Genomic DNA, 23,076 nt, shown 5'->3' on the forward strand with positions numbered 1-23,076 from the left:
TCTGGTTGTGGAGGGCACAGTTCACTGGACCATGTGGGAATCGAACCAGCAACCCTGTTGTTAAGAGCTCACAATCCAAGCAACTGAGCCATCTGGCCGCCTCCAGACCTCCTTTCTTCTTGAAGAGAAATATTCCTCCTCCTTATAGGTCTCTTTGGTATTGACAAATCCAGTGGTCACGTCTTTGTTTTTATATGTCTTTATTTCTCAGGAGCATTTGTCACAATTGACCACTCCCCTTGGAAACATTTGATCTTGATGTCTGTGACATCACCCCTGCTTGGTTTCTCTCCTATTTCACAGCCCCTGCTTCTCAGTTTCTTTTGCTGGTTTCTCTTCTACTGTTTCACCGCAAAAGTTTAAAGGTACTCATGGCTTATTTCTAAGGACCTTTCTCATGGTTTTAAATACCACCTATGAAAAAGACAGCTGGTTACCTTCCAGTATTCATTCTACCATTCTTTACTAATAACAGAGCCCCTATTTTTAGGGGTACATTGTGCCAGTTAAAAGACTACATTTCCCAGTATGGCAACGTGACTATGGCTAATGAGATGTAAGCAAAAAAGTGCAGGACTTCCAAGGCAGCCTTCTTAAAAGGAAAAATGTCATCTTTCTTTCCTTTTTCCTCCCCTGTAGGTGGAATGTGGGCCATAACAAGGTAACCTTAAGATTGGACATCAAGTGCTGAGGATGGTGGAATAGCCCTGAACTGGCTACCTCTGGCCTTATTTTTCATGAATTAAGAAAGAAATGTCTATCATAAGCCATTTTTTCTTTTGTTATTTGCATCTGAATCTAATCCTGATACATTCTCACTGCTGCTGAAGTCACTTGGTTGCCTCGCATTTGGAAGCCAGAGTCCAGAAGTCCGGATCCTCCCCTAGTCAGAGCAGTGGGGAACCAGCAGAAGAAAGGCACTTTCAGGCAAACAAACAAACAAACAAATAAATAAATGCATACTGGGCCTCCTTCCACAAATTGTAAATAATCAGGCCACTGGGAGGATAGCATGAGGTGGGCCTAGTAACACAGTTTATTAGCTCACAGAGAGCACTGAATGCGAGGTTAAGGAATTGTCTCTTGCAGATGGGGGGACCCTCTCTGGCTTATCTAGTAATGACTCCACTTTGTGGATGCTCAGTGAATGACTATATTCTTTATTAGTGGTTTTTGTTTAATACGCAACAACGAAAGAAATATTGGAAGGTGGACCAGTTAGGAATCACTATCTAATCTACCCTTGTCTGCTTTTTACAGATGAAGTAACTGAAGCATCAATTTCTGGAAGTGGTATTCCACCTATTCATGAGGAAAGGCAAACCGAAAACTCCATCTTGGGATGATGGGGGTAGAGGGTGATAGAACTGGGGGAAACCAAGACAGGCTGTTCAGCTTAAAATCTCCTCAAGATGGCTGTCCTGGAATAAAATGACTGGGAGACGAGGCTCCGCCTCCACAGCCTGGCCCCTCCCCGCTCAGCCCCGCCTAGCGGCCGCCCCAGCGCCCGGCCGGGAGGGCGGGGCTGTGAGGTATCTCAGCACAGAGCCTGCGCAGTGGGCAGCGGCGCGAGGGGCGGGGCGGAGCCTTTATAACCACTTTGTCAACGCCGTTTGGTTTCTATCCTGGAGAGGGCGGCGGCGGCGGCGGCGGCCGAGGCGGCGGTTGGGGCGCAGGTTGAGGGGCCGCTGAGGTGGGCGCTGTGGCGGCGCTGGGCGCCCCTCGCCTGTCGGCCTCTGGGGGCCATGGGCTCCGAGAAGGACTCCGAGTCGCCGCGCTCTACATCCCTACACGCGGCTACGCCGGACCCCAAGTGCCGCAGCGGCGGCCGGCGCCGACGCCTCACCTTCCACGGCGTCTTCTCCGCCTCGGCCCGCGGCCGCCGCGCCCGGGCCAAGCCGCAGGCCGAGCCGCCGCCCCCGGCCGCGCCGCCGCCGCCCTCCCAGCTCCCAGCCGCGGCGCAGGCCCCGCCGCCCGAGGTCCTGCCCGCCGAGCCAGCCGCTGAGGCCGAAGAGGAGGCCGAGGCGGCGGTGGGGCCCGGGTTCGAGGATGAGGCGGCCGAGGGCGGCGGCGCGGGCCCGGAGGAGGTGGAGTGCCCGCTGTGCCTGGTGCGGCTGCCTCCCGAGCGGGCCCCGCGCCTGCTCAGCTGTCCGCACCGCTCGTGCCGGGACTGCCTCCGCCACTACCTGCGCCTGGAGATCAGCGAGAGCCGGGTCCCCATCAGCTGCCCCGAGTGCAGCGAGCGACTCAACCCGCACGACATCCGCCTGCTGCTCGCCGACCCGCCGCTCATGCACAAGTACGAGGAATTCATGCTGCGCCGCTACCTGGCCTCGGACCCGGACTGCCGCTGGTGCCCGGCCCCGGACTGCGGGTGAGCGCGGGGGCGTGGCCGCCGGGGGTGGCGGGCTGCGGCCCGGGGTCCCGGACCCGGTCTTGGCGCTTGGGGACTGGCCCTGCGCGTGGCGGGCCCGGGGAGGCGGCCCTCGGCGCAGCGTGTGCGTGTGCGTGTGTGTGTGTGAGTGTGTGTGTGTGCGCGCGCGTGTGTGTGTGCGCGCGTGTGTGTGTGTGTGCGCGCGCCCCAGCGTGGAGGGAGGCGCGAGGGGTGCCCGGTGGAGACGCGCGGCCCCGGCCGTTGCTTGGTACCTGGGACCGTCCGCAAGCCCAGACGAGTTGCGGTGAAGGCACCCAACACCCCACCCCTGCCCGGCAGCTTGAGCTGGGGGCTGAGCCGTTGGCGAAGGAGGGACCTAGCCACCAAGTCAAGGAGCGCGGCGCTTTCTTGTCGGGTAAATGCCCCTCTGTCTGGGGGTGAGGGGCGTCTCTTAACATGTGGCAGAAGACGGAATGAGGGTATTCTGAGGGGGCAGCGCTTCGGAGCGGTGTGTCCATCGGGCCAGTGGCAGACGTAGCAGCACTGCAGGAGAAGGTGAGCCCTCTGCTGAAAGTTGGGGTGATGAGAATGGCCCTGGGGAGAAAAGACAGCTCACTGGCCGGGCTCTCGGGGCCCCCTGGACATGGCGTGTCTTCTGTGCCGAGCTACTGGGAGGCCCCATGTGGTTCTCACACTGCTGCTTGGGGCAGGGTGCGGAGTGAACGGACCCTTTGTCCAGGAAGCAGTGGGTCACTGAGAAAGAAGGATGCCCAGAGGTTGATTGGGTAGGAGAAAACGTGTCTCCCAGCCCCTCTGATCTTCAGTTCTTGATGACGGTCTTTTTAATGCTCCGTGTATGCTGAATTTTTTAAGGTCAGTGAGAAAAAATGCAGTCTCTACAGAGACTCTACAGAGACGTAATGCCGCCGGATTTCACTGTCTGGAGCATTCATTGGAGATCCTCCTCCCCCCACTTTTTGAAATCTGATTGTGTATTAACTGTTAGCACATCCTATGAGTGATTGCATGCAGCAAAGAGGGGCTCATCTAAGTGGTTGGGAGTCAGACGGTGCTATTTTACCTGCTCTTTGACCTTGGGCAGATCGTTTTATTCTTTGGCATTTTGGGGGGACAAAAAGATGCTAGGGACTCCTTGCAGTGTTTAAATGCAATGCTAGTAAAAAGCTGTTTGACCCTTTGCTTCAAAGGAGTTAAGAAGGGCTTTTCATTGTAGCCTATATATCAAAGCTCTTTTAAGATTTCCATGATGCTCTTGTTTCTTTCTTTCAAAAGAAGCCCACGTAGAGTATCTAGGGGAGTAAGAGTTAGCTTCTATTTTTCTGTTCTGCCAAATGTGTGTAGAGATGAGTGTGTTATTTAACCTCACTGAGATGGGGCTTCTGAATTACTTTGAAGTGTTGTGGTCAATGGTACTGTGTCTATCCTGTTTATGGTAGGTCATTTTCACTTTCAGTTAAAAAGTATCAGAAAGGACCATGTAGACTCGGAAGTTTTTGCTTACATGTGGTAGTCTGGTGATCTTACTGGCCCTATGAGGTTAATTTATATGGTATCCATGTATTACAGACACTTACTAATCTATTTTCTGAACCAAAGAAATTTAAATGAACACTACATGGTTAATTTGGGAATAGTATATTAACTCCTTTTTGAGATGTGAGTTTCCTTGAATTTTAACTGAGAAATGTGGCACCACTGATTATCTTTCTGGAATAGCTCCCTTTTTGTTTTTCATTTCTCTGAAGGCAATCTCAGACTTTCTTCACATGAATAAAAATGGACAGGAATTAATTTACAATCTTGATGACAACTTTAAATCATTACTGATTTGGAATTTAAAGAATTAAAGAATTAGGCCATTTCTTAATTTAGCCAAGTATTGGATCAGTTATCATCCAGAGTTTATTTTTTTAATTAGCTGAAAGAATTATAACTTTATATATAATTTTAATTTTTATTAAATTTATTGGGGTGACACTGGCTAGTAAAATTACATAGGTTTCAAGTGTACAATTCTATAATACATCTTTTATATATTGAATTGTGTGTTCACCACCCAGAGCCAGTTCTCCTTCCATCATCATATATTTGACCCAACCCTTTATCCTCTTCTACCACCCCTTTTCCTCCTATATATAATTTCTTTTTAATATGTTACCTGTGGATTTAAAGAAGGTGAAGTCTGGGGAAAGAAAGCAACCTAGCATCTGAGTATCCATGTGCCAGGCATACATAATTTACTTTGATCCTTGCGGCATTGTAAGATAGATTTGATCTAGTTTTACAGACGAGGAAACTGAAGTTTAAATAAATTGAGTGACCTGTTCAGGGTCCTAAAACTAGTGGGAACACTGGTCTTAACTCCAACCAAGGTCAATATTCTTATGGCCCAGCCTCAGTTTTAAAAAGCATGGGCTTGTCATTATTATTGTGGATGCTACTGTTTGGATCATTTCATAAGGACAATACTGAGTGAGACAAAGGTGCTAGAATCTATTTGTGTGTGTGTGTGTTTTTTAAAGATTTTATTGGGGAAGGGGAACAGGGCTTTATTGGGGAACAGTATGTACTTCCAGGACTTCTTTTTTTTCCCCCCAAGTCAAGTTGTTGTCCTTTAAGTCTTGGTTGTGGAGGGCACAGCTCAGCTCCAGGTCCCTTGCTAGTTGCAGCCCACCATCCCTTGCTGGACTCGAGGAATTGAACTGGCAACCTTGTGGTTGAGAGCCCGCTGGCCCATGTGGGAATCGAACCGGCAGCCTTCGGAGGTAGGAGCATGGAATGGAGCTCTAACCGCCTGAACCACAGGGCAGGCCCCCTCTATTTTCTTTTCTGATTCTGTTAACAGCCTCTTTATTTTTCTTATCTGAAATAGTCCTAATCCTTTCCTGACTTGAGAGACTTAATGTTTGCAACATATTTTAAGATCTTCAGTTGAAGGTGTTAGATAAACAGGGAGTAACTGTAAAATTCTGTTACTTCCCAAACAGGTGTCTGGGTTCCCTGGGGATGTGGTCAGTGGTTTTGCCTCGTTTTTTTAATGCCAAGAAAAAAACAGCTTGTTTTGTTTTCTTTTGTTTTGTTTTAATCAAACTGGTTATTCTTCTGGGTCTGTTAAAAATGGTGAATGAGCACTAGAAGAGAAGCCTAAGCCCCCAATTATCTTTTTTCATATCTGACCGTCTTTACTGCCCACAGATCAAGCTCTCCCTTTGCTCTCTGTGTGTCTATGTGTGTGTATATTGGCAGGGTGGGGGCAGCATGGAAGTGGTCCTACCGAGATCTGATCATTAGTTTTACTGTGATTACTCTTGATAGTGGGAACACTATATATTAACAAATTCAGTATTTGTGTATAGAATAGTTGTAGAACAGAGCAGAGAGTCCTGAATTTTTCTTTTCACATTCTTGAGACTATTTTATTTGTAAATAAGGGAACCAATTTCAGGGGGGAAACATTTACATTATTATTTAAAATTATTAAGTACAATACCACAAAGTGTAATCTTTAAAACATACTTTTAAATGAGATAAAATTGACTAAAAATACAAATAACTGACATTTTTGTAGTTCGTTATAATTTTCAGACTATAACCTCATTCAGAAATAATTTCGTTTTACTTTCATACAAGTAGATGGTGGTAAACTCATTTTATAAAGGAGAAACCAGTGCAGAGAAGTTTGTGTGGGACCCAATGTCTCACAGCTAATAAATGGTGCAGTTGATCCTGTTACCCCTTAGAGTCTCTGCTTTAACATGAAGTCTTTTTAGAAACCCTCAAATCATGTAAATATTTAATGCTTTCCTCTCAAATGCCCTGTTGACAATCTTTAAACCCTTTCAGAATCTGAAAAACACTCATATTTGTGAAAGTGCTCATTCTAAAGTGGAGCACTTTATATGACTCCCCTGCTTAAAGCTGTTCATACCTGACCTATAAGATGAGTTCTAATGTCTTTAATAACTTACTTATATGACCTAGCCTTATGATTTAAGCCCCTTTATACTATCCAACCATCTTTTGATTTTATTTTCTATTTTTCACATATATCAATATTTCCCAAGGTATATTATAGTCATTACTGGAAAGAGAAATGTTTTGGGAAATGTTGGCTTGAACAAAATAAAGCAGCCTTATTTCTGAGCTTCTTTAAACATGCTGATATACACTAAATCTTGTTAATGCTAATACGCAGTGTAAATTTTCAATCTGGTATAATTTTCCCAAATTTAGATCACCAGGAAACATGTTTTGTTTTTTTCTATGGCATCTTTAAGGCGTGACTGAAACTTTTCCCTGACTCTTTGCAGTTGTATAAACTCCCTTATGGTTATTCTGGCCTTCCTTCTTATTAGTGTCCTTATTTAACAATGAGTCTTGTTCTCTGAATAGATTGAGAGCTCCTCTAGACTAAGATGTCTATATTCCAACTTTTTCTACAATACTATGAACAGAATCTTCAGTTAGCTCTCAGAAGAATAGGATCAATAGTTGAATGTTGATAAGAAAAAGAATACAAACAGCACAGTTTTTTTGAGAAACATATAGGGGGGTGGGTAAGAAGAGAACGGACAGGTGATCATTCAACAAACTCTTTTGAGAATTATGTACTGTTGAGCCTTAGATGAGTACTGGGTATTACGAAAAGGACTTAGACATGGTCCTCTTGACAGGGAGTTTCACCTGGTAGAGGAAATAGGTAGGTAGGTGGTAGGCAGATCATTATAAATGCACTGCAACAAATACGAAAGAAAATCAAGTGCTTTTAGAGGACAGATGAAAAGTTTTGCATGACAGTGTCAACGAAAATTTCACAGAGGAGGTGATATTTGATCTGGGGTTTGAAGAATATGAGTAGGAATTCATATCAGGCAAAGATATAGGTAGGGAAAAATGCATCTTAAACCAGAATGTTAAGAGCAAATGCCTAGAGGTACAGAAATACAAGACTATGTCTTGAGTCTAGTTGTGACAACTTGGCTCATGTCTACCACCCTTACACATGCTCAGGGTTCATTTGTAAAATGAACTTGGAGCTGGGAAGTACAGATATCATACAGGAACACATTTCTTTAACTACCGGGGTCTGTTGGAACATAATCAGGTTCATACTAATGGGATTTTTTTTCCTCCATGGCTGAAATTAGATAATGCTGTGGTCTAGCTGTCACCCATTATGATGACTTAGGAAATTAACAAAATTAGTAAAAGTTGTATGAACTTAAGGGGGAGAAAGTATACATCTGTATTCTTTGCAGCATGTAATTTCCTACACCTTCTATTTAGCTTCTAATTAAGCAAACCTGAATGCTTAGATAAGCTAAGAGCAGGAAGCAGCGGAGGAGAGAGATTCCAGAGTGAGACATGGAAGAGAAACAAGATGGTTAAGGCAGATTTGGTCTCAAGGATGAAGCTTTTTTCCTATTATTACCTGGGGAATAAGATTGCTCTACTTAGAACTTAGGAATTTACTCCTAAAGTGGGCTTACACAGAATTTTAGAATTAAGTTTTAGTCCTTGGCATATAGTAAGTCCATAGGTACATGGATAAGTTTAAAAGATTGCTTTAGAGCAGAAGAATGCCCTGGGGAAAGTGAAAAACCCAAGCAGGAGTGGGGGGGGCGGCGGGTGGCTCAGGTGGTTAGAGTGCTGTGCTCATAATACCAAGGTCGCTGGTTCGATTCCCACATGGGCCAGTGGGTTGCGTCCTCCACAAGTAGACTGAGAACAATGGCTTGACTTGGAGTTGGGGGTTGGGGGAGGAGGGAAGGGGAAAAAGGAAAAGAAAAAAAAAGAATCCAAGCAGGGAAGGTTCTCTAGCCTTCATTCAGTATAGGTATTTTAAACATGAACCAGTGTGCTAGACCCTGAAGATGAGAAATGGATGATACTTTCCTTGAGTGTAGTCTGGTTGGGGAAGTATACATAGGAACATAATTACAATATGTGATAAATATTATGAAGTAATTATACACAGGCATGAAATAGACAACCAGCTAGTGGATTTTATAGAGAACATTTGAGCTGGTTCTTAAATGAGTATTTGCCATGGCAAGAAGTAAGGAAAGGACATTTCTAGGCAGAAGAAATAGAGTATGCAAAGCCCAGGAAGTAGGACCAAAAACAAGTGCTATTTTCATACCATACCTTTCAGAACAAGATCTCAAATGCAGTTTCAGACCATGTTTAGTTACACTTGAAGATGGCAAGCACCTATACTCCATTTTGGGAATACTCCATTTTGGGAATAGAAACTAAGGTTTGGGGATTTTTAATTAGCTCAGTGTCATGTACTATGAGTCAGGGGCAAGGAACCCAGACCAGGCACCCAAAAACAGGAATGCCAAATCATGTGCCTTGAATAATTCTGAGTAATTCACGTGTCTTAAGTCATGGTAATAGATTGATGTGGGTTCATGAGCATTTGGGGTTATTTTACTTGTTTGGAACCAAATTCCACACCCAAAATTGACATTGCCAATCCTATCAAATGTTCTTATTTAAAAATAACAGGGTGGTTGGGGGTAAATTGTTAAATATTTACTCCCACCATGTAAAGTAGGAATGAATGGATCATGAAATGTTCAAGGCTTTCTGACTGGCAGTCTATCTAATTTGTATCATCAGAGGTTGACTTAATACTTTTCTGGATCATCTAGTGCCTTTCCCATTTAACACACAATAGCAAGCAAGTTACTTTCTTCAGGAGAAATGTTGTTTAGTAATTTTGCAGCTAGATTTGCTGGGAACCCCTACAGGATATGAATCATTTACATTCATACATTGATCTACGTTGATCTATTCTCCCTTTGCTCTTTCTGAGAAGAGTTTCAATATGGCAAATGTTATATAACATCGATACCTTGTCATCCATATTTTTAGTGTCATTTTCAAATCAATTTGCAGAATCTATGATAAACCTGAGAACTTGAGTTGCTCTTATGAACACTGATGGCACATTCAAATAAACAAACCATAGGATAAATCGTCCCCCAGAAACCATTATTAGCCTTTTGTGTAAGTATTTGAGGTCTTTGGCTATTGGAGGAATAGCGGATGACAAACCTGAAATCATTGACCTGTCTAAAAATTGTGTGTAATTTCACAACTGCTGTCTTCCCTTTTTCATTTTTTCTTAGTTTATTTTAAAATTTTATTTTAAATAAGTGTCCAGTTATTAGTGTAATCTGAGTATTTAATTGACATATTTAGAATTAGTCACAAAGGCTAATATTTGTACATATATTGGATTTTTGAGGAGAGTAATTCTTAGTAAAGACACATGAATTATAAGAAACAGTAAATGCTGGTGCTCATAAATGCTGGTACTCATAGATTCTGAATTGCCCGTCTTTACTGAGAATATGGGTCAGAAGAGGGGAGGAGATACGGCCTTAGGTCTATATTAATTAATATGATAGATAATTGGTATTCTTGGATTCTGGAGCCTATCAAGAGAAAAAGATATTTTATGGTATAGATTTGAACTGAGAATGAAAGAAAAAAAGTATAGAAAGATAGTATGAACTTTCAGTAGGAAAATTGGATCATGAATCCATCTATGGCTGTTGTCTCTCAGGCTGTGGTCAGACCGGCTTCACTGTGGAACTTAAAAATGAAAAAGTACACTTGCTTTAGTTTTGGCTATAGCTCTTTAATTTTACAAATGTTCCATCTCTTAATGTAAACAAATTATTTTCTTTTTAATTAAAGTTTATTGGGGTGACAATTGTTAGTAAAGTTACATAGATTTTAGGTGTACAGTTCTGTCATACATCGTCTATATCTCACATGTGTTCACCATCCAGAGTCAGTTCTCCTTCCATCACCATATATCTGAACAAATTCTTATCTCTCTAAATATAGTAAACCATCAAAAGGAAATTATTTTGTACCTTGTTGTTTATGAAACTTGCTGTGCAAACTGCTCCTAAAAGTTTAAACTATGACTGAATACATGCTAGAAATTCAAGCTAAATGTGCTATTTCCCCCTATTTTTTCAGGAAATTTACTTTCTCACACAATACATTTTACAGTTTGTTAGGCACACTTGTGCATATGTGTTATATGTGTGTGTTTTTTCTCTTCATCATATGTAGTATTGGGGGGTGCCAAACAGTGTTACCCCACTGGAATTGATGAATGTTTGTCTTGGTTAAATCATTCTTACCTTTCTGTTACCACTTCCTATTTCTTCACCCAGTTATGCTGTTATTGCCTATGGCTGTGCCAGCTGCCCAAAGCTGACCTGTGAGAGGGAAGGATGCCAGACCGAGTTCTGCTACCATTGCAAGCAAATATGGCATCCAAATCAGACATGCGACATGGCGCGTCAGCAGAGGGCGCAGACTTTGCGAGTACGGACCAAGCACACTTCGGGTCTCAGTTATGGGCAAGAATCTGGACCAGGTATAAATTGCCATTGTCTCCTTTGTCTCTTTATTTTATACTTCATAATGTGAGCCCAAAGCTGGGAGAGATTACATTATTTTGTAACCAAGTATTTCCTGGGAGCAGAAAGCAGAAACTATTTGACAGTACTTTCAGTATTATATTTGATATGTAACTTCCCTCTCTGACCATCACAGGTTATTCAACCCAGGTAAAATTGGAATACAACAAAATTAAATACTCTGGTTTCTACCTTCTTGGTAATATGTCTCAGATTGTACAGCAGTTAGGTCCTTTTGCAAGGGGCTTTTTCACAACTTTCATGGTGAGCAAAAAGAAAGACATTTAGTGTTATACCAGAACTGTTTTCCTATTAGCCTTAAGTGCATCACCACTTTTGGAAGCAGGCTACAGATTGAAGGAAAGGAAATAATAATATGGATTAATGATTAACCTGGAAAGAAGGAACATGACGCGTTCAGTTCCAACCTTTACAAGTCAGAGTAAACCTATTTTAAAATGTCAGTGGGTTCATTGCCTTTGATAAATGTATTTATTTCACTGATGTCATTTGGGAGAGGCTAGTAGGAAAGAGTTTACCATTCACTTTTTCCTGGCACAGCATTAATCTCCTAAAATTGTCATTTTAATAGGATAGTTCTAGCTTGCTGTGAAAATTACCAGGTATATGCTATATAGCATACCCAGTTGTTTTTCAGTTTTGAATTTAAAAGTATAATGGAAAAGGACTGAATTATATGTTAACCGCACATCACAATGATACTAGGTGAGCCTGAGTATCAGAAATGAATTTCCTGAACTAAAGTTTTTCAAAACTTAAAGCCAATTCCAGTCTGCAGACTGTTCTTCCTGCTGGACTTTACTTTTAATTCTGCCAGACTATTGGCTGGTGAAATTTCATTTTTTTGGAAACATCTTCCTCTCCAGGGAAGTCTCCTTGTTCAGAGTGTGGCTGAAGTGCTACCATGTTTCCCTGAAAATAAGACCTAACCAGAAAATAAGCCCTAGCATGATTTTTCAGGATGACATCCCCTGAAACATAAGCCCTGATGCGTCTTTTGGAGCAAAGATTAATATAAGACCCGGTCTTATTTTCGGGGAAACACGGTATGTAAGATGTCAGTTTTGAGGATAGGAAGCTCAATATAAGACAGGATCCATTTTATGAAATTTCCTGAGGTCTAGACATAGCTAGCCTCCCAGTGAAGCGGGTTGCACAATTTGGAATTTTCAGTCAAAAGTTCTTGACTGCCTCCTCATTTTTCATATGTACTCCTAGGAATAATAACGTCAGTAGATTTAACAGGGGGTATTTTTCTATCCGTTCTTCCTTCCCCTTTAGCAGATGACATCAAGCCATGCCCACGATGCAGTGCTTACATTATCAAGATGAATGATGGAAGCTGTAATCATATGACCTGTGCAGTGTGTGGTTGTGAATTCTGTTGGCTTTGTATGAAAGAGATCTCAGACTTGCATTACCTCAGGTGAGACAGATCATGTGTCCATTGCTTTTATAGGCTTGTTCTCTTGCTGATTTAGGGAAAAGGATGTCAACAAGACATAGCTGTCTGTCCTGTCATTATAGCATAAGAAAACTAAAAAAATTCCTCTGAAGCACCCGTCTGATCATGTTTTCCTCCAGTTCAGCAACTTCCAGGAACTGTTTCCATTGCCTTCCAGATAGAGTTCAGTTTCCCTAGCATGGCTTTTAAGGCTTTCCACGGTCTGGCCCTAATTTTCTTTCCTAGCTTTTTCCATTTGCTTTCATACATGTTATATTCCAGATATGTAATCTGGGCTTGCTGTTCTCTGTATCTCTTCTGTGTTATCTTACCCCTCCATACTGTTCTTGTTCTTTGCTTTGTCTGGAATGCTTTCTAATCACCTCACCCTCCCAGCAACCCTCTTTTATCTTAACCTGTTCAGTTCTTATCCGTGCTTCAAGGGCCACTTAAATGCTGTTCATCTGTGATGCCTTCCCCAGCTTTTTCTGCTTCATTCTTCACTGACATTCCTTAAAGGTTTCTTTATAAATGTCATCACTACTTCTTGTACATGTCTAATTTTGCTAAACTACATAAGTTTCTTAAGGCCAGAGTTACTTTTCTATAGCTCCTTGCATATAGTGAGTTTCCAAAGAATTCTTTGAGTGCATATTAAAATATTGTTCTGAAGGAGTTAATATTTACAAATTTAACATTCATTGTGTGGAGGAAACACTTTAATTTCCAACTTAGCTAACATTTGAGTACTTATAGTTTTCAATTATTAAGGGACACAGGGGTGCATAAGACATGATCCTTGCTTTTGTAATTGCTTATCCCATGTGGTAGGGAAGACAGGACAAAGGGAATGAACAAAAATATTTGGACTAAAAGGGCTGAGTGTACAAGTGGCCAACTCAAGACTACGAAACTGAAACTGACATAAAGGTTGTGACAAAGTCTTTTTATATCCTTTCCCAGGAACATGGTTTACATTATTTATTGGATGTGTTAGGACATACGCCAAGAAAACTTTGCAAACCAGAGTGTTGGTTTGCTGCAAGGCACAATGCGTTTGGATCAGGTGTCAAGTGTGCAGGGTCTGCAGGATGCCTGGCAGTATCAGGCAGGGAGACTAGATCAGGGTTGGTAGGTCAGGGAAGACAGAATTCAGCGGGAAGGAAGAGAGAAGAGGTTTCAAGTGTGGAGGCCAGCCTTTACCAAAACACAAGTAAAGAGCCCAGAGCTCTAATAGTCTGGCCTTGTCCTTTGCTCCCTTCATGTGATGTATTCATTTCCTGGAACTTCTTATAGCTCTTAATCACTCCTATTGAAAAGAAGGCTGTTGCCCTAATCAAGCCCTCCAGCATCTGTAACACTGACATTAACCTCAGTATGTTTCTTTCGCAGCCCCTCTGGCTGCACGTTCTGGGGCAAGAAGCCATGGAGCCGTAAGAAGAAAATTCTTTGGCAGTTGGGCACATTGATTGGTGCTCCGGTGGGGATTTCCCTCATTGCTGGCATTGCCATTCCTGCCATGGTCATTGGCATTCCTGTTTATGTTGGCAGGAAGGTAAGACATTGAGTTCTTGAATGTTTCATTTTCAGGTTTGTTAGTAAAGGTTTGAAGGAAGTGGGGAGGAGCTTATGTTCAGAGCTGCCTGAAAACCAGCTGGTTCTTGGATAAAAATAACCTTAATTTCTTAAATGGATTTTCATAAACCCCCAAGAGATCTCAAAGTTCTTATTAACATCCTGGGCCTGGTTTGTCTCAGTGACTTAAAGGTGAAATGCTTACTTTACCCTCGAGTTATTTTGTCTCTTCTTAGATTAACTTTTTCTATATTAGTTTATATCATCTTGGTCTAATTTAGGTTAAAATTTGAGAAAGATGCTTCCTTGGGGGGGGATATGTTTTAATATAGATAGCATATATGGGAATATTCACTTTTCCTTTTACCCTCTGGCAAAAAAAAATTGATGTCCTAACCTGCTGACCTGGATTTTCTTTCTTATTCTTAGATTCACAGCAGGTATGAGGGAAGGAAAACCTCTAAACATAAGAGGAATTTGGCTATCACAGGAGGTGTGACTTTGTCGGTCATAGCATCCCCAGTCATCGCTGCTGTTAGTGTTGGTAAGAAGCTAGCCAAGACCTCACTTCCGCACCGCTCTCCCTCTGTCCCCTGCCCTCGCCCATCACCCATCTCCCCCCTCTTCCACCATCATATCCTACTTCCCCCCCACCCCTCATCAGGTTTCTGACTATAACAGTTTAGCCAGCTGGCCAGATGTTTCACTCTGGAGGCCCCTGTGTTTTATACCAAACCCACCTTGGGTTAACTCTCTTAGGCACTATTATAATTATCAGGCCAAGCTGAATTATCAGTTAGGGATCTTTCAGAGATGGTTGAATTAAAGAATATTACTTTAAGGCCTAGTTTTTCACCTTTCATTTTCTTATTTTCTCCACTGGCCATGGAACCCACAAAACAAATTGCTTTTATTTTGATTTGCCTAATGCTTCACACTATTTTGGGAGGCATGAGGGTTTGTTTTAGAGTAATAATAATACAAGTAACATTTATGGAGGCTCTCCATGTGCCAGTAGCAGTTCTGAGTATTTTGTATGTATGTATTCATTTAATCCTCATAGCAGCACGGTTGTAATAGGAAGGTACAGTAATTTGCCCAAGGTCACTTAGCTGGGGCGTGAATCAGGGCAGTCTGACTTCAGAGCCTTTGCTTTTTACAGCTAAGCCTCACACAGCAGTAAGATTTTGGAATTAATACTGTGGTGGGATCCTAACCCCAGGAGTCATTTATTTAATGTTTGGTTATTGATTTGTTCTTGGATTAGCACTTCAACAGTGAATAGAAGGGGGAAAGTGAAAGCAACATATACTTACTGTGCTGGACACTGTACGTTCTCTTTTAATCATTGACAACCCTGGGACGATATATCCAAGGTCACACAGCTAGTAAGTTGGAGCCAGGATTCTAATCCAGGCCTTTCTGATTCTAAGCCCAGTTGTCATTCTGTTAAACCAGTCTGCCTCTTTGGGATTAGCCATCTTTTGCCTTTCCTTGGCCCTTTATAAAGTGATTTATCTGTGCTGAGGCTGGGAAGGAGAATTCAGGACAGTTGGAACCTGATGGCCTGCTGACATGTTCTCTTCTCTTCCCCCAGGTATTGGCGTCCCCATTATGCTGGCTTATGTCTATGGGGTTGTGCCCATTTCGCTCTGTCGTGGAGGCGGCTGTGGAGTTAGCACAGCCAACGGAAAGGGAGTAAAAATTGAGTTTGATGAAGATGATGGTCCAATCACAGGTAAGAGGAAGATTTTAATATCCTTTTGAATTTATGGGACACAAGGTAAAAATCAGTAAAATTTAGCACATTTTACAGAGAGATTGCCATTGGATTACTTTGGATAATGAGCTTTGTAGGGGGTAAAGTATTTTTAGCTTTTCATTTCTTTGTTCCAAAGTTATTAGGTTAATTCCTCTGGTACTTGCCTCTGTGTGGCAGGTACAAACTAGTAGGATTCCAAGTAACTCTAGGTTCACTGGTAATAGTAGTGATTATAATAAAGTCTTAAATCTGCACAGTACTTTATAATTTTCAGAGGACTTTACACAATTATTATCTCACTTGTTTTTTTACAGCAGCTCTCTGAAGAGGGAAGGGAGAAACTATTATTATTCCACGTTTAATGGGAACTTCTTTAGGCTTTTGTCTCAATGTCTGTTTAATGGGCTTAGGAGCTTCTGCAGAGATGGGACTAGAGCAATTTTTCTGACTTCTACTTTGATGTTGTTTCCACTGTATCATATTAACTCAGCTGGGTCACAAAGATCCCCAAAGGTTTTTCAAGCTTCCTACTAGAATCAGCACATGAGACCTAAACATATTTTGAAATCTTCATGTTTGATTAGATGGCATCTAAGGTATATTGGAATAGTGGACTTGGGATCTGAATTATAGTTTTGTGTGACTAGCCATGACTTAGACAAGTCATTTAGTTTTAAGTTTTTGTTTCCTCATCTAAAATCGGGGCTATTAGTGCCTAGTTATTGGGAAGGTTAAATATGAACTTATGGTAAACCCTAGATGTGTGGTGGCTGCATATAGTGGCTTTTCATTAACTGAGTAGGTAAGTGCTTTTCTGAGTGAATATTGTTCACTCTGAAGTCACTGCAGGAAAATGCCAGACTGTTTTGATGCTGTGCTATCTTGAATTAAGATGTTCGGTTCCTTCCTCAGTGGCAGATGCCTGGCGAGCCCTCAAGAACCCCAGCATTGGAGAAAGCAGCATTGAAGGTCTGACGAGTGTCCTGAGCACCAGCGGAAGCCCGACAGATGGACTCAGTGTTATGCAGGGTCCATACAGTGAAACAGCCAGCTTCGCAGCCCTCTCAGGAGGCACACTGAGTGGGGGCATTCTATCCAGTGGCAAGGGAAAATACAGCAGGTAAGCAAATAGATAATCTCTGACAGAACCAGTTGGAATTACAATAAGTGACATACCTGTATGAGCCCTTTTTCTCTGCCGGGCATGTCCCATATGTCATCTCATTTTGATTTAATCATCAAGGATTTTGCTTTTCTCTTTTTTCTTTTATAATAAGAAAACAGTCTTAAAAAGGTTGAGTGACTTACACAAAGTTCAGTGTTCTTTCCATTGTTCCATATAAAGATAATCTTGACTTCAGATCCTCCCTCTACTTTATTAGGCTGTCTGCTTTAGGAAGGGAAAGCAGACATTTTTGTAGAATTTCCAAGACTGTGCTCTCTATTAGGCTTGTCGCTGGCCTTCAGTTGAACAACATTTACGCTTTATTTTGTTGGCTTATTGGTGCTATGATCTTATTACCTTCCTGTTCCCATTTATTAGATAAGGAAAATAAATCCTATGATCTTATATTGAGAATTTGTAAAGTTTTATGACTAAAAAGGTTGTGACTTGTTTGGTCATTTCACCAGTTAGATAAACTAGAGCATTGAGAGGAACGTAACAGATGTTACATGAGAAGCAGTTAGTTGAATGTTCTGAAGACGAGAGGCCTGGGGAGGGGTAAAGGTAAAGCAAAGCAAGGGAGGGAGGGCGGGGCGATGCTTGCCTTCAGATATGTGGAGTGCCTGGAACTGGAAGAAAGGATTGAATTTCTGACTCATGCCATGAGGTGGATTAAGACAACTTGGCTGAAGCTAGAGGGGAACTAATTGTTTCATTGTAGAGAATATAGAGAAAATCTATATAAAATCCAAAGAAGGAATAGATTACCTTAGTAAATCCTCAGCTACCTATCCCTGGAAGTATTTAAAGTGAAACCAACCAGATGGCCATTTGGCTATTAGAAGGAGTCAAGCAACAGATGGCAGGTAGACTGGATCCCACACCTGAGTGCCTGTCAGTCACCTGGGAGTCTCTTAAAAATAGACTTCAGGGCCCTATCCTAGTATTCATAAATTAGAATCTCCTGGAGTGGGATCTGTATTTTGAAAAGCCTCCCCAAGTGATTCTAGCATAGTCATTGCACGAACTACCACCTGGGAATCATGTAAATAGCTGGCCTTTGTGAATGTGATTCCGTGACAGAGCCGAAACTAGAAGCCAGGTCCCTGACTCAATGTACTTTCCGTTCTGCTGCCTCATTTTCCCGGGCCATGGCGCAGTCTCAAGGGCCTCTGAGGCTGGAGCAGCACAGCAGAGGCACGGGCGGGGGGACGGAGATGGCTCAAATGTGCAGCTGCTGGCTGCTGCTGACCTGTCTGTGTCTCCTGCTTCTGGATGTCTCTAACCAGGGGATCCCGCCCCCTCATGCTGGAGAATTCACTGCTGTGCTTTCTTAAAACCAATACCCCTGCAAATAAGCAGACAGACCTAATTGGAGACTGACTGACTGAAACTGCAACTTACTTAGCCAGTCCAGCTGTTCCAGTTCTATAAAAGCCTTTTATAGGAAATGAATGAGTCAGATGGGTTTGACTGTGAAACCCATTGTGAGGAAATACTTACGTGTATAACAAAATGGTATTGGAGCCAAGAAAGGAAATAGTTATGGGTTCTTAGTTCTGAGACACCAGTGGAAAAGTTTGCTGCTCTTATAGGAGGTTGGCTCCTGTGTGTCCTTCAATCTTATAGCTTCCGGGTAAGTTGATTGCTAAATGTTTTGAGTTCCTAGTACGGGGAAGAGCTGCAGGGTAAAGTGAATAAGATAAGATCTTTCTTTTTTTGGACCTCACAGATGAGTGGAAGAGAGATCCGTGAATTGATACATTAAGCAGGTGCTGTGGGAGCACTGGTTTGCTGGGAGAGTGAGAGGGAGATGACACTTTCTTTCTTAAGGACTGAGTATGAGTTTGTCAGCTAGAGAAAGGAAATGTCCAGAGAGCGGGAATAGTATGTGCGAAGTCATGGTGGTATAAAATGTGTCTAGGTGTGTCAGAAAAGAAAACGTTGAAAATGTTTATGACTTAGGACGTATCGTGAGAGAGGAGCTGGAGAGAGAGCGTAGACACAGATGAGGAACACCTTCAATGCTTCTTGGCAGCAGGGAGCCGAGAGAGGACTGGGAAAGTGATCAGATCTCTGTCCCCATTGGCACTGATCTGGAAGTTGTCTGACTTGGACTCGGGGCTACTGGATAGAGAGCCCAATTGCAATTTTCCAGGCAGGAGATGTTGAGGCCTGAAGTTAAGCAGTAGCAATGGGGGTAGAAAGGAGGGGACGATTTCCATAGATATGCGTATTTAAGAGAGAAAATGTGTGGGCATCTCTTTGGCAATTGGAGAAGATCAAATCAAGTCAGGTTGCAAGAGAATAACGGAAGAGATGTGTGCCGGGAAGCAGACTGTCTCGGAATACCCAGGCCTCATATTAACTTGCACGTCCCCTCTTTACACAGGTTAGAAGTCCAAGCCGATGTCCAAAAGGAAAATTTCCCCAAAGACACAGCCAGTCTTGGTGCAATTAGTGACAACGCAAGCACTCGCGCTATGGCCGGTTCCATAATCAGTTCCTACAACCCACAGGACAGGTATGTGAACAGTTAGATGCCCAGGAGAGGTTACATTTCTTGGTCGGGTCCTAGGCCTTCAGTAGCTCAGTGCCGTATGTTAGGGCTCTGTGTGCCATCTAGTGGGATACACAGTGTGTGTACTCTGAATTCATTGAGCAGGTTCTTGGCAGCTCTTGATTGATTCTTCTTGTTAGCACTTGGTTTTTAGAGGGTTTTTTTCCTTCCTTTTTTTTTTTGGCTTTTCTTATCTATTAAACATATAATTATTCACATGGTATTTAAAGAGCTGGATTGGTGTTCACTGATGTCTGTGGGTCTATGGTTTCTGCTCTCCTGTTGCCCTTTGCTTGATGTGGCTCTCCTGTAGCCTATTTCTCTTTATTTTTTGAGACGCTAGTATACCTGGTATGATGTGATTGCAACACTTCCTTTTGGAAAGTTTTTAGTTTCTTCTAATTGTGGCATGGTAGTAAAAAACTATGAATCTTCCTTCACTTTCATTTTTGGGTGAGGTAGTGTGAGGCTCCCACACTTAGTTGAATTTTGGAAGCTCTTTCTTGGCAGAGAGGGGTGTGTATGTGTTTAAGTTAACTGAAGGGATCTAGTTGTTCTTCTCCATCTTACTTGAATGTGAGGTTAATTTTTTATTTTTGCTAAACACGAGCTCTAGTCTGTTGACCTGTTTTTGGACTTCCTAATCCTGAACCCACAAACTGCTTTCACCAACAGGTAGAGCATGACTCATGCATGACTCAGCAAAGTGGATTTTGTCTCCACAGAGAATGCAACAATATGGAAATCCAAGTGGACATTGAAGCCAAACCAAGCCACTATCAGCTGGTGAGTGGAAGCAGCACAGAGGACTCGCTCCATGTTCATGCTCAGATGGCAGAGAATGAAGAAGATGGTGGTGGTGGTGGTGGCGGTGGCGACAGTGGCAGCAATGAAGAGCATCCCCCCTGCAGACACCAAAGCTGTGAACAGAAAGACTGCCTGGCCAGCAGACCTTGGGACATCAGCCTGGCCCAGCCTGAGAGCATCCGCAGTGACCTGGAGAGCTCTGATACACAGTCAGATGACGTGCCGGACATCACTTCAGATGAGTGTGGCTCCCCTCGCTCCCATACTGCAGCCTGCCCCCCGACTCCCAGAGCCCAAGGTGCACCGAGCCCAAGTGCCCATATGAACCTCTCTGCCCCAGCTGAGGGCAAGACTGTCTTGAAGCCAGAAGGTGCAGACGCCAGAGTATGAAGTGGAATGAATGCTCCTGTTCTGAGAAGCACACTTGTAACTGCATCTTTTGGAATCTTTTTTTTCGGGGGGGAAGGGCGGAGATTTATGTATTTTATTTCAAAGATTCTCTGGTCATAAGTTTCCCCCAAGGAAATTCTAAGAAATTTGCAATTTCTTACAGATAAAACATGGAAATTTTGCCCTTAGTCCCACCCTTCCCCTCTCCCCCGCCTTTTTTAGTTTTAATTTATTGGTTACACTGATGGTGGCAATCCGTGAGGTGTGTCAAAGAGTGTACAGATGTATGTGTGTATATTGTATGTATGCTAACATTACTTAAGGACACATTTTAATAAAGATTTCTGTTGCAATTCAACTCATCTCCTTTTCCTTGGCGTGGGCAGAGCCAAGTGTTTGAAACAGACCACTGCATGTTTAACAGTCTCTAGATCTGAGTGCTCTTAATCCCAGGGAAGAAGGATTGTATTCTAATCAGACTGCAGGGGAGTCATCGAAACCAAGGACTCCTAGCATGACAGGAAGCAAAGCTAGGCTTGTTTTGGACTCTGTAGTCAGACTGAAGAAATAGCTGAGTCAGCCAAACAGAGAAGCTGTAGATTAAAATGAACTTTGTTTGCCCTCTAGAGGCAGCTGTGCAGTTTTCCTGTTACAGCTTTTTATTTAGCCTTTTCTGTATTGTAGTCACTACTAAAAATGTGTTCCCAGAGGAGGGTAGGGGTGGCAGTTCCGTGGCTCTTCAGAGGCACCCCACTGACTGTTGCAGAATTACAAATTGGGAAATTTGTATTCTTACTGGAGGAAGAAATGCACTGACTCTGCATAATCACCAAAGAATAATCTCCAAGTTTGTTACGATCTCAGATGCACATTCCCTGTCCTAAAGAGCTTTCTCAGTTTTGCCAATATATTTTAAATAAGAGCCTAAGGAACCTGACTCAAATTTGTAATGAAAGCAGAGAGGAAATGCCATTAAAATCTCAACGTATTCAATTTTATCTGATCTTATAAATTCATCAGAATTGAGCTACAAGGGATTTTGGCTCTGTCTAGAACAATGATCTAAGAAATGAACACTCATTCACAGTACAGCAGAAAAATTACAAGATTTCATGAGACGTGATATAAGATTTCAAATCTGGCAGTAACTCACTTTGTGACTGAGTTACTCTCTCCTGCCCCTAATTTTCCCAGCGCTCAGACAGTATTTAAAGGAGGTTCCAGTACCAAACTTCTGTATCACCTTAGCCCTGGGCCCAGAGGAAGAATTGAAAACATCCTTTCCCTGAGGACCAGATGTCTTTCTGTTTCCTTTCACAGGTGCACCTGCTCTTTGTCTTTCTGGCCTGTGCTTTACCACAATGAGGATGAGTCTGGACAATAGCCATCTTGGACGGTTCTTATCTCGGGCACTGCAACCAGACTTAGCACATTTCCCTGCACCTGGGACAGGAAATGCTGTTAGTGGACTTTTGACCTCTGGAAGAAGGCACCCTAGAGGGTGTCCACATGTGAAAAAGGGAGCCTGTTGGGAAAAGGGGCAGACAGTCTGGAAATCTCTGAAATGCAAATTACCAACTCAAGACTTGTAATTCTCTTGAAGCCTCAGCAAGACAGCAGTTACCTCAGTTAACTTGGATAAAATTTAAAAAGGCTGTTGGAGGGACAGGAGTCTGCAGGGAAATCTGTATTATTCTCTAGGCTCCACTTACTGCTGTGAGACTTGGGCAACTTACTCTGAGTCTGTTTTCTCTTAGCCAAAATGGAGATAATCTATTTATGGAGTGTAAAGATTAAGTGAGATGGTATAGTGAAAATGCTTTTGATAAAGGCCCCTGTTTTTTTCCTCCTGCAGGAAGAAAAAAGCAAAAGGATGTTATGGGTATCAACTAAGAAAAGCCCAGAACTCTAGACCAGAGGCTATGAAAAACTAAGTTTATTACAATCCTTTGCAGCACTACTGTTCTACCTCCTAGAGGTTAGTGGATGAAAAGGCCTGTCACCACCACCTGGAGGAGAACACGGGTAATGCATCGGAAAAGTTGCTCAGCTCAGAATGTGGGAAATGTTTGATTTCCTCTTGGTAGAGCTTTCATTCATTCTGAAATACCTACTATATTTCAGGTATAGGATGCATTAATAAGGAAAACAAAATTTCTCTTCCTGTGAAACTAACACCGTAGTGGGGAAAGATGATCAGATACATACACTGGATGAGGGTTAGTGCCCTGAAGAAATCAAAGCTGGGAAAGTGAAGAGAGAGTGCAGATGGTACTACTTCAGATGGCTAGTATAGGCCTCTTTGATAAAAGTACCATCGTATTATTAGAGTCCTGAATGGAGTGAGAACGATGTGGCTAACAGGCATGAGGAATAAAGTACAAAGGCTCTGGGGGGGCATTCTCAATCTAAGCACACAGACACACAGCGTACAGGCCTCTATGGCTGGAACATGGTGGACCAAGGGGGAGAGTAGCACATTAGGCAGAAATGACTGGGAACAA

General features: G+C 42.7%; 1 protein-coding gene across 5 annotated transcripts; it reads left to right on the forward strand.

Annotated features, from left to right (window-relative positions):
- The first annotated feature begins 1,646 nt into the window (after nt 1–1,646).
- RNF19B (ring finger protein 19B) lies at nt 1,647–20,930 on the forward strand. 5 transcript variants are annotated; one of them, XM_081055489.1, is made up of 9 exons: nt 1,647–2,374; nt 10,600–10,805; nt 12,151–12,295; nt 13,706–13,868; nt 14,318–14,432; nt 15,486–15,626; nt 16,563–16,770; nt 19,208–19,339; nt 20,101–20,930. In XM_081055489.1, exons 1-9 carry the CDS (start codon nt 1,746–1,748, stop codon nt 20,570–20,572), a joined length of 2,211 nt encoding a protein of 736 aa, XP_080911615.1. In that variant the 5' UTR covers nt 1,647–1,745; the 3' UTR covers nt 20,573–20,930. The 5 variants fall into 5 exon arrangements, with proteins under 5 accessions (XP_080911615.1, XP_080911619.1, XP_080911616.1 ...); XM_081055493.1 differs by having other exon boundaries at nt 12,154–12,295; nt 20,051–20,930; XM_081055490.1 differs by having other exon boundaries at nt 12,154–12,295.
- The last annotated feature ends 2,146 nt before the right edge of the window (nt 20,931–23,076 follow it).

Source organism: Rhinolophus hipposideros, assembly GCF_964194185.1.
Source record: "Rhinolophus hipposideros genome assembly, chromosome: 8".
NCBI lineage: Eukaryota > Metazoa > Chordata > Mammalia > Chiroptera > Rhinolophidae > Rhinolophus > Rhinolophus hipposideros.